The 14,222-nt window shown below is 45.9% G+C and overlaps 1 protein-coding gene across 5 annotated transcripts in view; it reads left to right on the top strand.

The window, feature by feature from the left end:
• The window catches only part of GAB2 (GRB2 associated binding protein 2), a 93,353-nt gene that overhangs the window by 62,302 nt on the left and 16,829 nt on the right, over positions 1-14,222 (top strand). For all 5 annotated transcript variants that reach the window (XR_014615972.1, XM_084201153.1, XM_084201152.1 and 2 more), the window contains exon 3: positions 13,463-13,703. Coding sequence is in view for 4 of the 5 variants with exons in the window: in XM_084201153.1 (XP_084057279.1) it covers positions 13,463-13,703 (241 nt within the window). In the remaining variant the exon portion in view is untranslated. The remainder of the gene's footprint in view (positions 1-13,462; positions 13,704-14,222) is intronic.

Raw genomic sequence — 14,222 nt, 5'->3', positions numbered from 1 at the left:
CAGAGGCACGTCAGGGGTGGTGTCTGTTCCCTCCAAGCTGGGAATGGTCTTTAAAAGGACACTTGGCCACAGCTCGTGAAAAATGTGTTTAAAAATAAGACTGTCTAGGAATATTAGATATTCTGTATCTCTTCTGTTGCCCACTTGACCACAGTCAGCTGCTTCTCTGTGGAATTCAGACACAGAAGGGAGTTACAGTTTCCATAAGATATCCAAGGACCGTCTTTGCCATTTTTCCATGCTTACAATCACTTTAAGCCACAGAGGATGAAGCAAGTACTTAAAGCTGTGTGAAAAAAGAAGTACAGCTCCCCAAGAAAGCCAACAAAACCCACCAACCTGAGTCTTCTTCCTTGGAGGTACTCAAAACCTGTCTGAGCACAGTCCTGACCTGCTGTAGCTGCCCCTGCACCCCTCTGGGTGAAAAACCTTTTCCTAATATCCAAACTAAACCTCATCTCCAACACTTACTGGGCATGTAGCTTCCTTTCATGCTTGCTTGTCTCGTGCTGAGGAATGTGACTGGTTTGCACCTTTGATTGATTGCCACCCTTTATATCTGTTTATTAAAATGGAAAATAACATTTCACCTCAAAAATTTCATCATGTGCTCTCTCAGTTCCACATGACCTAATCCCATCCCGGCCAGCACAGCTGCTTGTGCCAAGTTTTGGCATGATTACCTTCCATCATTCCACTGCCAAACTGTCCCTGTGCTTGTGCGCCGGTGCTTTTGAAAGTCAGCTGGAGTGGAGTGACTCATTGCAATTGCTTTTTTTTTTTTTTTTCCATTACTGACAATGAATCCTCTTTTTGAAGTGTTGGGCAGGTGTCTGGGCGCTCGAAAATACTTCATCATCACCTGTAAAGGTGTCATGAACGGCTGTTGCACTGCCTGTGGCTCCATCCTCACCTTCATCCCATGGCTGATCCCCTGCCCTGCCAAGCACCACCTTGTTTGACCTTGCTGTGTGTGTAAACCCTCCCCTCGAGCCCGTGTGTGCTCCGCACAGACTGAACCTTGATGTAAAGCCTTTACGATGATAATTATTTTTGCTGGCTTGCCATGATGGTTCATATTGCTCTCCAGTGAGTCATGATGAAGTCTTTCAAATACCCACTTGAAATCCATAAATTCTGTGATGAATCTTTCTGCTACTTGATGGTTGCTTTGATGATTAGTGTTAGGGTCAAAACCTGGCCAACACATGGTCTTCCAGCTGAAAACAAAAAGGGAGCTTATTAAAAAAAGGGAGAGTGACTTTTTACATGGGCAGATAGGGATAGGACAAGGGGGAACAGTTTTAAAGAGGAGAGAGTTAGGCTACATGTTATGAGGGAATATTTTACTTGAGGGCGGTAAAGCCCTGGCACAGGTTCCTCAGGGAAGCTGCAGATGCCCACAGTGTTCAAGGCCAGGTTGGATGGGGCTCTGAGCAACCTGGTCTGGTGGAAGGTGTCCCTGCCCATGGTGTGGAGTTGGAATTACATGGTCTGTAAAATCCCTTCCAACCCAAGCCATTCTATGATCCTGTGAAAATGCTGCTTTCGTCTCTTGAAATTTGTCTGAAAAAACTCCTGATAGAGCAGAAGACTTTTTTTCCCAGAAAGCACTATGATGTCTCTTAAGTCTTGGGGTTTTTTTTATGTATCTCAATCCCAGCTTATTGACTCCTGTGGCTTTTCCTCATCCCCGTGATTCTAAGAAAAGGAGGTGGATTTGTGAGTTTCATTTGAAGCTCATTCAGGCTTTTACAGTTTTATTACAGTTTTGAAATACTGGTAGATCTCCTCTTTGGCATCACCATAACTCCTTCTGAGCATCTGAGATCCCACTGTTTTTTCTGTTATGCTCCAGAAACTCACTTCCACTGTTTCTTCTACCTCTAAGAAGAACTCAAGAGTACAGGCTCAGAAATGCTTTGCGTTTCTTTGGCACGATGTTGGAAGGACCACCCTGTCCTCTGCCCTCCAGTAACATTTTTATGGAGATAAATCCATGCTGTCCAAGTCCTGGGCAAACAGAGCTTTTTGTACTAAAAGATGCACTCTCATCTCAGTGATGAGAAGACATGCTGCTGGTCTGGTGTCTTGTGGCACCATCTGAAGGGAAGGCCAAACCTGTGTTGCAGTGGTTTGTTTTGCAGATAAAGTGCCTCAAAGAATTATTATTTCCATGACTCCAAGAATGCCCTCCATCATATTAGATTAGTTAAAATATTTGCTCTAATAAGGTTTGTGTGTGATGAGGTGATGCACAAATGGGTTTTCCCTGTGGGTGAATTGCTACATGAGTGGTCCCTGTGAAGTTCTCGGATGTCTCCAGAGCAGTTGGAGTTGGGGGGTTGGAGCAGGCTGGCTTCTAGTCTGATCCGGTCCCAGTAGTCCCTGCATTCCTGTGATTGTAGCCAAAAGCCATTATGTCTTGGCTTATTCTTCCCAGAATCTCTGGAGAAAAATGGGTCTAATGTACTGTCTATTTGTCACCATTCCACTTTTCATCCTGTAGATGAAGGGTGAAGATGGATCTCACCCAGATCTATCTCAGCAGCCAAATACACTAAGTTCACACATGTGTCACATCAGTAATTAAAATCAAAAATTAAATAAATAGCATTCCTGTGAGGAAGAAGGAGTGCTCAGAAGTTGCCTATATGGAGTCAGAGCAATCTGGGGAAATGCTGTTCTTGCAGCAAGTGAAGCAGGTGACAAGCCCAAAACAAACTCCCTTTCAAAGGCAATGAAAATTCAGCATCTTCGTTTTCACTCCCTCTGGTATTCATTTTCATACTCTTTCAGTGTCAATTTTGATTCACACCTCTTCATTCTGAATTTGAATGAATTTCAGGAAAAAACAAGAATTGCACTTTCACATCTAAAAAGCACATCATGCTGATTTTCAGTCGAAGAGGGGCAATCTGCCCCCAAAAAATGATCTGCTCTGATGAGAATGAATTGAAATACCTTGACCTTCTCCCCTTTTACTTAAAATTCACTTTTATTCTCTGACGGTTTCTTGTAATTTCTGGCTTCAAACGATCCCTTGGCAAGCTCCTATTTTGATTAAATGGCATTTTCCAGCTGGAGGATGTCAGAAGATTTTCAGCTGGCCCTAAGCCAAGCGTGAAGCACCGGGTGAGGCACCAGGCAAGAAGAGGTGGATTTTGCTCTGGATGCTGATTCCAGCTGTGGTGGGTGCACGGATGGGTGAGCTGCAAGGGGGATAATGTCATCTGCTCATCCAAGAATGAGCCTACCGCCCTGTGAGCTGGTTTGAGCAAGGAAGAGGAGGTGAGGAAATGCTGAGTAAGCCCACAGGATGGTTCCCAACCCATGAGCAAGAATCAGAGCAGGGATGGTTTGCTCTGGTCTTTGGATGCCAGTGGATGTTTTGCACCTGAGTCGGGTGATGAATGCCAAAATCCAAAACTGTAACCGTGAAGGAGGTTGTGATAAATCTGCCTTACCTGAGTCTCCTGAGGACCAAGCTATGTGTTACACTCCATTGCTCCACTAAACGCAGCTCTGCTGCTGCTGGGTGTTAAAAATAACCACAAAACCAGCCCATGCTTTAGTGCACAGGGTTCAAACAGCAACATCCATGCTGGGAGTTTGCTCTGCTTCTCGGTGCAGAAATATCCAGCAGGGAGATACTTGCTTGTGCATGACCAGATGTGACGGGGAGATGGAGGGTGTCCAGGTGGAAATACTCATGCACAGGGAAAAGAAAAACAAGAACTTAAGAGGGAGCTGAACTGATAGTGACCAAAGTCTATCAGGATGTTAAACCCAGTGGGATTGAGGACTCCAGCGCAGTCTGCGTCTCCTTTAGCCACCCTCAGCTCTTTCTTGGGGTACAAGCCGTGGTGGATGGGGAATGTGGGGACAGGGACACTACTGGAATGACCCTAACACAAAATCACTCATGGGAGGAGCTGCCAGCCCTGTGTTTCTGAGTGCAAATACCACTCCAAAGTATTGTACTGCTTTCAACCCACGCCAGTTCTTGCCTTTGGCACAAGCTGTGCTCCTCAGTCCCTGCCAAACCAGTACAGATGTTTTAACACCCACCAGAACCCAGATAATTACAAGCAGAATAGAAAGACTGGTCAGAGTTGTTTTCTTTTAATTGCCTGAACTCTCAGCCATTCTCAAGCAAGATGCTTCCCACTTTCTGACATTGCTTTCAAAGACATTTTTGTGGGACACATTGCTAATACTCATTTTATGATTAGGGGAATGTCTAGAAGCCCCAGCCAGGATGAGGATCACACCATGCCTGCTGATGTAATGGTTACCACAGAGTGAAACAAGTGCAGGAAAGATGAGTACAGCATCTGGGAAAACACTTTCTGGGAAATTAGAGCTAATTTCTAACCAGCAGCTTTTCAGCCATGGCATTGCAAAGCTCAGCTCATTTTCAAATGGGTTTGGGGAGTGTTTTCAATGGAACAGAACCATGTGATCTGCTGGTGGGCACAGGTGAGAGAATGCTGCAAGTCCTTTACATCCTAGATCCTCGTGGGAGACAGTGCTTACCACAGAGAAACTGTGAGCAGCTGAGATAAAGGAAGCAGCAGCATTTCCTGTTGTAACAGAGGGAAGCCAGTAACAAACTCTTTCTTCCTGGTCTGTGCTTGTACAACCCTGAGATACAGGAGTGTGGCCCATGATGAGAAGCTTGGTTCTCTCAGACCAGTTGCAAACAGCCAGGTTTGAGTTTAACAGACAAGAACTGATTCAGGATCCATGAAAATAGTTGTCACATGTGTCTGCCCTGAGGCCACTTAGAAAGCATCTGTGGGGAAGGGGACCAAGAAAACCTTCTCAGGCTTCACTCTATATGAGCTACATCATGTCTTCTCATCTTTTTTCCATCAGGATGCTTTAAGGTCCTCCTGGACCTGCAGGTGAATTTTGTCCTGCATTTGTCATCACTTGACTGTTTGGGAAGGAACTGACCAGCACAAGCTCACCAACCCTGGTGGGATCAGGCTGTTTTCATGGCTTTCCCCTCAATCCCTGATGCAAAATTCCTTGTCCGCCATGCCCAGACATGAAAATTTCCATCTGACATTATTCCAGTTCATTTCTGGTTGCTGTGGAGACCAATTTAAATGAAACTCTAGTATTTCGAAAGAGAATATGAGTCTAAGTCATTTGCCATGCAAGGTCCCATGCTAATAGCATTAGCATATTATTTGATTATGGCGATGTGTAGGGAATAAATTCCAAGTCCTTTTGCCATCATTGCATCTTAAAAGAAGAGGAAGAGAAAAACCTCTGGGCTTTAACTGATACTGAAGACCTTTACTGCATCTGAACTCCTGATTTTTGAATTCATAAAGCTTTGGGGGTCACAGGCATTTTTAACCTCATGCAATATGAACAGCTTGCTGGAAAGGACCTTTTCTTTCTCTGCTTCCACTGAGCACTGTTAATAGATAGTCTAATGGGCAGGACTCGGGTTTTTAATGATGGGCAGAAAAATCCAGGATGGCTTTTTGAGCTGTCTGCATTTTTCCTGGAGTGCTGGTGTTGCAGAACACATCAAGAGAGTGGCTGGGCAAGGTGCAATCCTCCCATTGCTTATACAGATTTTTGCTTCTTGCATTTTGCCCTCAAATATCTTAAAAATGGCATCGCCTTCAGGATTTCTTCAGATGATCCCAGTGTATGCCCATTCCCCTAAATGAAAAAAACCAAGAACAAGAAAACAAAAAAAAAAAAACAAAAACAAAACAAAACAAAACAAAACAAAAAAAAAAAAAAAAAACAAAAAAAAAAAAAACAAAAAACCAAAAAAAAAAACCACAGGGATATGTGTTGCAGATAGGCTTGTTTTGAGAGAAAAGGCTGCAGAGATGAAAAAGGGAAGCTTACTTCCAGCAAGAAAAAAAACCAAACAAGTCATTCTCCCCCCCAATGAGCATGTTTTCTGGAGCTGGACTGATTCTTGCTTGCATTGACTTCCAGGCTGCTTTGTGGCTGCTTCAGGGACACAATATTGTGTCCACGAGGGTTAATGACTTCTTCTGTCTCCTCTCTGGATTTTTGCAGGGCTGGGCATGACGGGCTCACCTGAAGCTGTGTGAGAAGTGTGGAGCTCTAGTGCAACCATCTGTCCTCATCTTCACCCCTTACCCCCTTCCCACCTCCCTTTCCTTTTAACTCATCAGCTAAAACACCACCCACAGAGCAAAAATGACATTAATCTTATATAGAGGAGAGAAAAACAGAGTCAAACTCCTGCAGTTAGGTCGTATGCATGAGTGCAAATGAACCCATGAGGAAGGGGGCTCTGAGAGGAGAAATTTGGGGGTGCTCTTTTTTTCCCCAAGCATTGTCTTGCTGAGCAATGGTGGAGCAGACCCATAACAGTGTTGCTGTTTTATTGACTCCCCAACAAACTGGGAGTTGTAATGTTTCTTCCCCCAAGGTAAGGTGAGATCGAAATAAATTACTTCTGTAAAGAGCCGGGAATGGCAGTTCTTCTATAATACAAAGTGCAAATATTTGGGCCTCTTGTGCTCTGCCTTGAATAGAAATGGTCCTAAATCATGCATAAGTAAAATGGGTTCACATTTTCTCCTAGTGAAAGTCTTTCTCTGCTCTCCTGGAACATTAAAGACCTCCACTCCCACTGTCTATAAAAAGGACTATAAAATTTAAAGTGGGCTGTTAAGAAGCCCTGTCAGGGATTAGACCAGGATTCATTCTTTCTCCTCCATCCCTGCTAAGTGAGGCGTGCACTCGTGTTTGCTCAGGCAAGGAGAGGTTCCCCCATACTGCTTGCAGGGGATGATAAGAGGATGAGGAAAAAATTGTTCAGGACCTAAAAGTAAGTTTTTCCTGGGCTAGTGGAAGTCAGTGGTTCATCAGCTTCTGGACTTTTTTGATGACGTGTTGGACTGCAGTGCTTGGCTGAGACTGCTCTAGTGTGATTTCCAAGGGAAAACTGGGTTAGGAGGTGCCAAAATCATTAGTCATCATCATCATAAATAATAACAACCAATTATAATAACCAATAATAATATCCAGTGCAATCCTCCAAAACAGGATGCCAGAGCTTTATGCCACACTGTAAGAGAGCTGGTTTGATCCTGGGCCATCATGAATCTGCCTCTGGGGGGAAAAAAAAAATATTTTTCTCATATAAATGTGTCATCTCTTTCTATAGCTCTTCATTTTCAACAGCTTGAACCCTGTTCTGCAGCACTGGCCTCCGCAGACTGCTTGTACCTCCAGACAGACTTGCTAAGGGTGCCCCTGGCATCTGCCAGAATCACATGTGCCACCCACAGACAGAAAGCAGCTAAATCTACACATCCCCATTGCCTTGGGTTTGCCACCTTATACACTTACCCTGACAAAGGCAAAAATACCCACCTTGAGACGACTTTGTGTTTTTTACAGTTACACCACATCATCTTTGCCCTTTTCCTCTCTTCCAGCCTTTTCTTTATGCCATTTAAGCAGATGGGTTTGGCATCCCCTCAGTAGATTGGTTTTCTAATATCAGAAATGATGATCCATGAAGCAGAGCAAGATGAGGTTAGTTCCATGCAGCAAACAAGGCTCAGCCCAGCCCGTGCTGCCACCCTGGGATAGTCTCCTTCATCCCTCCCTGTGGGTCACTGTGCCACTCCAGGGCTCTCAGGTGAGGGTGTCCCACGTGGGATGCTCAAGGGCACACATAAGCCACATTTGTGGGCATCCACCTTCATCTGCTTTTATCTCAAAGCGCTGAAGCTCTTATAACAAAAATAAATAGGTGCACACTGGGAGTGTGCACAGTCTGGTCAAGTGTTAGACTTCCAAGTGTTGACATGAGTGTTTGAGCTCCACCACCAAGTGGCAGATTTGCTCTTCAGGTGGCAACTGCCATGTCCAGGACATGTTGATATGGAACAGAGATGGGTTGCTGTCACCAGGAGGTATTTCCCAGGGCAGGGATGGGATCTGGGGCACAGCCTCATCTTGCAGAAGCAAACCTTTGTTCTCCAAGGGGAAGCATTGCATTGTTTCTGTTTCAGTCTCTCTCCCTTCTGCCCCTTCATCCTTCAAAGAATTGATTGCTGTTAAAATAAGTGAGCTATATAGTGCTTTGAGGTCAGGTTCCTTTCCCTCTCTTCTCACTCACTCACTCTCCAGTACTGTGATATTTTCTCCTGTTTCCCATGCTTCTTCAAAGAAAATGCTCTCTTGCTTTGCCAATATTTTTCAGTTGTTTCATACAAATGCAAGCACAGCACTGATACTAATGAAGAAAGTCAGTTTATTTATTGTCATCTTTTTCTCTCTGTCTTTCCCATAACTCTTTATTGGGTAATTCTCCCTAACCTGTGTCAAATGCTTAAATAATTGGGAGATTTCACTGTTCTCAGTAGAGAAAACCTAAGGAAACTAGCATAGGTTAAGTATCATTTAGATGAGTGAAATTGTATAACTGGAACCATGCCCTCAGCCCTCTGTGCAGCAGGTCCTTGTCTGTAAAGGGGTGATGCTCCTCCTTTCCCTTGGCCAGTCTGTCCTGACCAGTTTCCCAAAGCAAATGGAAATGAGCATCAGAAACTGGAAAGGGAAATCTCAAAAGCCCTGTGTCACTGTTATCTCTCTGCTCTACAGCTCTTCTGCAGTCGGGGATGAAGCTGTGCCCTGTCCTCACTTTTTGGAAGCTCAAGTGCCCCTTCTTGGCACCCAAAATTCAGGCAGTGAAAAGAATTGGGGTACCTGTGTCCATGCACACAGCTCTCCATTTTGAGAGAGGGGAAATTATCCATATCAGATGCTGTGTCCTACCAACCTGCTGGAGAAAACCTTCAGTGATCTGCCAGTTCATCCTCAGACTGACCACAGCTTTTCCTAATGCCATCCAGCTTGGAGGCAATAGGGAAAGCTCAGCAAATAAACCTTCCTCGGGTGCCATGCTAATCCTCATGGCATCCCAGGGCCTCTTGGCAGCCTGTGGTGTGTTGACTCATCCACTGGACATGTTGCTTGTTCTCTTCCTGCCAGGAGAAGCATGTGGATAGCTTGTTTTGGTAGGATTGTTTGTCTTGTTTTAATTATTTCTTGGTATTTGTGCATGAGTTGAGAGCTGGCAACAAAAGTGGGGGTGCAGGGAGATTCCCATGATGAAGGTTTCCCCTCTTTTTGCTGATAAATGATGGAACTGCTCCAAAGGGTGAGGAAGATGATGGTGCATGAGCATGATCTACTCTGTGCCATCCTGGGGATTATTTGTAGTAGAGTTCTGCTATTCCCTTGATAAAGAAAGTCTCATTTGCCACAAGTTTTAACTGGCACAAAGTCAGCGGTGTGGTCCAAGGCACTTTGTGGCCAGAGCAGATCTGAGGAGCTCTTGGACCAGTCCTTGCCAGTTTGCTGGTGGGGATCATGGGAATTTTGTGCCACTCAGGGATGCCATGCAAGCCTGGCACCTTTGCTTGCTGCGATCAACAGGAGCACAGGAATTTATCCACAGCATCATGTGAAGATACAGGGAGTTGCAGTCCCAGCCTCTGCCTTCAGGCAGGGAAAGATGACGTTGCGGCTCCGGTGGAAAAGGACATTCAGAGCAACAATTTCCAAAGGAGGCTGAGTTGTTATTTTGTTCAGATAAGCCCAGGAACACTGTGTGAAGCTATGTGCACATAGCAGTAGTCGAGTGCTCTGAGCAAGGGAATTCAGAACTGTCAACAAGGAGGGAATTACCGCTTTGGGGGATTGAAAACATTCATAAAAAATTCCTGGCTCCCAGCCTAGTCCATCCCATTGCTGACTGCGCTCACAGTTGTGGATTCTTGCTTTGAGGATGGATTTCCAAGTTTTTTTCCTCACTTTGCTGTAACACATGGACAAAAAGGTATATCTTAACCTGGACTAGTGAGTTTCAAGCCTTCAGCCAAAGGCCACTGGCTTCATGGGGAATTGCAGGGCTGTGCTGGTTTGTCCCCACAGAGCTGCTGGCTTCTTGCAGGGACAGTGCAACAGCTGCAGCCTGAGCCCAGCAAGATGTACTTGTGTAAATCATGCTGCTGACATTGGATTTTAACTTGTGGGCGTCCAACACTGCCTTTTCCAGACCGTGAGAGTCCAATTCCCCAAACTCAGAGGAGAACTGGCCAGGAGGCATAGGGTTAGGATGACACTTCCCACATGGCCCCACTATATAACTTTAACTCTGTGCCCCCTGGGAATGGCAGTAGGAACTGCACAGGATCTTATCCCTCCTTGGCTGTACTTGATACATTCCCTCAACATAAACTCAAGATATCACCATCAAGCCAAAGGATTAGAGGGTTACGTCTACACTGTTAAATGATGGAGGGGCCTGGGTTTATCCATGGCCCCAAGGTGGATGGCCATGAGGGATTGAGAATGCTCATTCTTTTTGCCTTGTGGAGAGCTGGAGTTGAGTATCTTTGGTCATGGTGCAGGTGGGACCGCTGCCTGGAGGCATCCAGATGGGATCTCAAGGAGTTTATTCCCTAAGAGCGCTGCAGGGATGTGGGAAAGGAGTGTTTGTCCCCATTGCTTGGCAGCTGGGTGCTGCAGCATGGCAAGTTGAAGTGGCTTTGGGATCTCTGTCTCGTATTCATCCTCTGTGCCTTACCCTCATGGGGATCTGTCCATGTTTAACTTGATGTGGTGTCCTGATTTTTCCCTTGGCATGTGCTACTCTTCAAATACTATTTTTCTGCCAAGATTTCTTTTCTTGCCCCCTTTCCTGCCCTCCAGCAGGACCCGCTGTCAGCGTGTGACCTGGACACATGAGCTGTCCTTTATTCTGGTGCCAAAAAACCCCACAACATAAAAAATCCATACCAATCTTGGCAGTCTCCTTCAACAGGATTTATCTTCCCAGCCCTTGCAATACCCTCCCAGCCCTGCAAAGCAATCCATCTCTCACCTACTATTATGGAGTTCATCTCACAGACCTAATGGAGTACGTGAGTCCTGAATTGGCTCCCACTAATGCTCTCCGTGGCCGGGTCGCTGCGGGAAGCAAGCTGGGAATTCATTTTGAAAATCGATGAGGATGCCAATAGAGTGGCTTTCCCCAGGGAAGTGACATGCTTTTACCAGGCATTGCCTCCTGCCCCCCTTCAGCCCCCATTTTCATTTATGTGGTTGGAGTAACCGTGGAGTAATTAATCCTAATTTCAATGAGTGCATCTTTTGCACTGTGTTCTCTGGTTTCCCCAAATCAGACTGATTTTTGGGGAAAGGTTAAGGTCTCTTGGCAGTGCAGAATGCCAGGGCTCCATGAAGTGTTACCATTGGAAGTTGCTGTGCCCTAGGGTGTTGCTGGGGCTGTCTCCTCTGTGCAGCCCCATCTCTCCCCTCAGGCTGTGTTAGCACAAATAAATCAGTGTTATTTCTAACTCCTCGGTGTATTTTGCATTGCCATGATATTTTGATGCAATGGCAAGTGCAGAGCCTGCAGGGATAGTGTGAGAGGACAGCTCAGAGCTGTTGGAGGGACCTCAACACCATGCAGTTCATAGCTGTCCCCAGAGGTGACCTTCATGCTGAGATGGGAGCACAACACCAACCCGTCATCCTCACCATGCCCAAAGAGCCTTGGCCAAAGCACAGTGCCATGGGCAATTCTTGGTGCTGATTCTGATTCAGGAGGTGGCAAGATGGGGCTCCTGAGGGGCACTTTGGGTGCAGCACCCCTGTTTTTGATGGCAGTGTGGGTTTGGGGTCTCTCATCCTGGTTGATCTCAAAGCGCTCGCTTTGGAATTTTCATAGCTCTCAAGACTCCTTTTCCAATGGGGATCATTCTGCACTGCTATAGGATAAATATTTAATAAGAATGAGGGTCAAGACACTGTTTTGTCCAGGGACACTGAGATGGCCATTTACTCCCATGAAGAGCCCCAGGGGATCTTTAATGCCCATGCAAAAAAGACAAGAATCAGAGTTTTAAGCTGTCATCCCCCACCATTAATGTCAATGTTAAATATTGATCCTTTCTGTGTTTAGCACAAACCAAACAACACAGTCAAGCCAGGCTCTTTGGCTTTTATTAATGTACTTTTTGTGCACTGGGTGAAGTTTGCTGTAACACCAGGGAAAAAATGTAGCAGCTGTGAATGAGCAGCAGACAGATTGATTTTGTATCTTGACATGATTCAGAAGTTGGTGAAAAATCACCCCGCGTGGAGCTTCTCCTTGTCTGAGCCACTACAGCCACTTTGTAGAGAACTCATTTCTCTGTAGCATAAAGGAGTCAGGTGCAAAATTTCTGGTAGGATCTGGAATTTAAGGGAAGGAATGGAAAAAAAAGAGGTTGGTAATCTATAAAAAGTCACTCATCCTTGTGTTGGAGCATGGGTGCCTGAAGTCAAATTTGAAGAGCTGGTGACCATCATGTCAGGGAAACCTGAGATCGATCCCACAATTAGTGGTGGCTAGAAAATGTGTGGATTTCCCCTTTTTGTTAGGGTTTGGGTTTTTTCTGTGTTTTGTTTGAGCACCAAATAAATGTAAATCACACTTACTATATGAAGTGTGACTTCTGCGAACCACAGTGAGTGATTTTCACATGTCAGGAGTGCATGGATGGTCTTCTGTGTGGTCTTCTGCAACCACAGAAGGATCAGCATTTCCAAAATATTCTGCAGCTTGAGGGTTTCCTGGGTGTTTTGGTTTTGCTTTGATTTTTTTGTTTTGTTTTTGTTTGGATTTTTTTTTCATTATATGGGGATTTACAGCTTGGCTGTAAAAATTCATCTGTGGTTTGAATTAATGGAGCACACTTATGAGAGGGCTGGAGTAGCTGGGTGATTATTCCTGACCTCTGAGGTATTCTCCATTGAAATTAATTTAATATTTTAGAGTCTGTTTCTCCTTGAGCAGGGGGAACAGGCACTAAGAGTCTCATCTTGGGTCTGCATCCCTTTAAATTCACAGAAAACAGCAGCAACTCTCTTGAGGTCACAAGATCAATACAGAATTAGGAAACATGAGAATATTTTTCGTCTTTGCTGTCATTATGTCCATCTAGATTCCCACCCTATTCCTCAGTTAACCCAAGTGTAAAGGGATAGCGGTGATGCCCTTACACAGAGGGATGGAGGTGACTTAAATCACATCTCACTGCAGTGTGAACGCTCCTCTCTTTCAAATCAGGTTTTAACAACCCACTGAGCTCCCCATGACATAGGCTGACATCCTGCAGGCATCCCAGCAGGCCACTAAGCACGTGACAAAGTATTATAAAATTAGGAAATGTGGGTTATGATAAAACATAATAAATATTTATTTCCATACACGGTACCTGTAGTTGCACGTGCTCGGAGTAGAGAAGCTGAGAGGATCCCTTGGAGCCATTGGCAAACCACACTGACCTCCATAATGCCAGAGCGTTTACGTAAGGAAAACCCTGGGAACGAGGGATGTGGGGTGGCTATGTCTGACACTCAGGTGTGCTTCCTCCCTGCACAGACACCCTGAGGAGCATCGCCTCCATGAACCACGCCCCGCGCTCCTCCCCGGCAGAGCTCAGCGGTGCCGGCCACCACCTGCTGCGAGAGCGCAAGTCCTCCGCGCCCTCCCACTCCAGCCAGCCCACCCTCTTCACCTTCGACTCGCCTGCCAGCCACCTCCAGAGCACCCTGTCTGCCAGTGCCCCCCAGGACTACCTTTTCCTGCACCAGTGTATGAGCAGGAAGTCAGAAAATGCAAGGTATTGTGGCCCACCCACTCGGGGACAGCAGAGGGGAGGGCTGCGTGTGAGTGGCTCGACCCACCTCCATCCTTGGAGGTCTGCAAAAGACACCTGGAGAAAGGCCTGAATGGTGGTCTCATTTCATCGTGGTTGGGAGGAGGTCTGAGAGGTGACCACACAAACTCCCACCTTTCCTGGCTTCTCAGGTGGCCAGACCCAGAGGGTGGTCAGTGGTGTCGCCAGCCGGGGGCTGTGTTCGAATCCCAAACGGGACGGGGCTGCTGAGGAACGTGCCTTGAGCTGTTTTATTTTCCAGCATCAGTCTCATTACATGGTTATGACAGTGGGAAGATGTCGTCAGCTCACATTGACCCCAGGGGTCAGTACTGGGTCCGGTTCAAAGGGGCCTGGAAATTGCTGAGGGGCCTGGAGCATCTTTCTTAAATGGAAAGGCTGAGAGAGCTGGAGCTGTTCAACTGGCACATGAAAAGTCTCAGGGCTATCTTCCCAGCAGGGACGGTGCAAAGGAGATAGAGC

Source organism: Fringilla coelebs (genome assembly GCF_963513975.1).
Source record: "Fringilla coelebs genome assembly, chromosome: 2".
NCBI lineage: Eukaryota > Metazoa > Chordata > Aves > Passeriformes > Fringillidae > Fringilla > Fringilla coelebs.
This window is presented reverse-complemented; position numbering and strand designations above follow the sequence as displayed.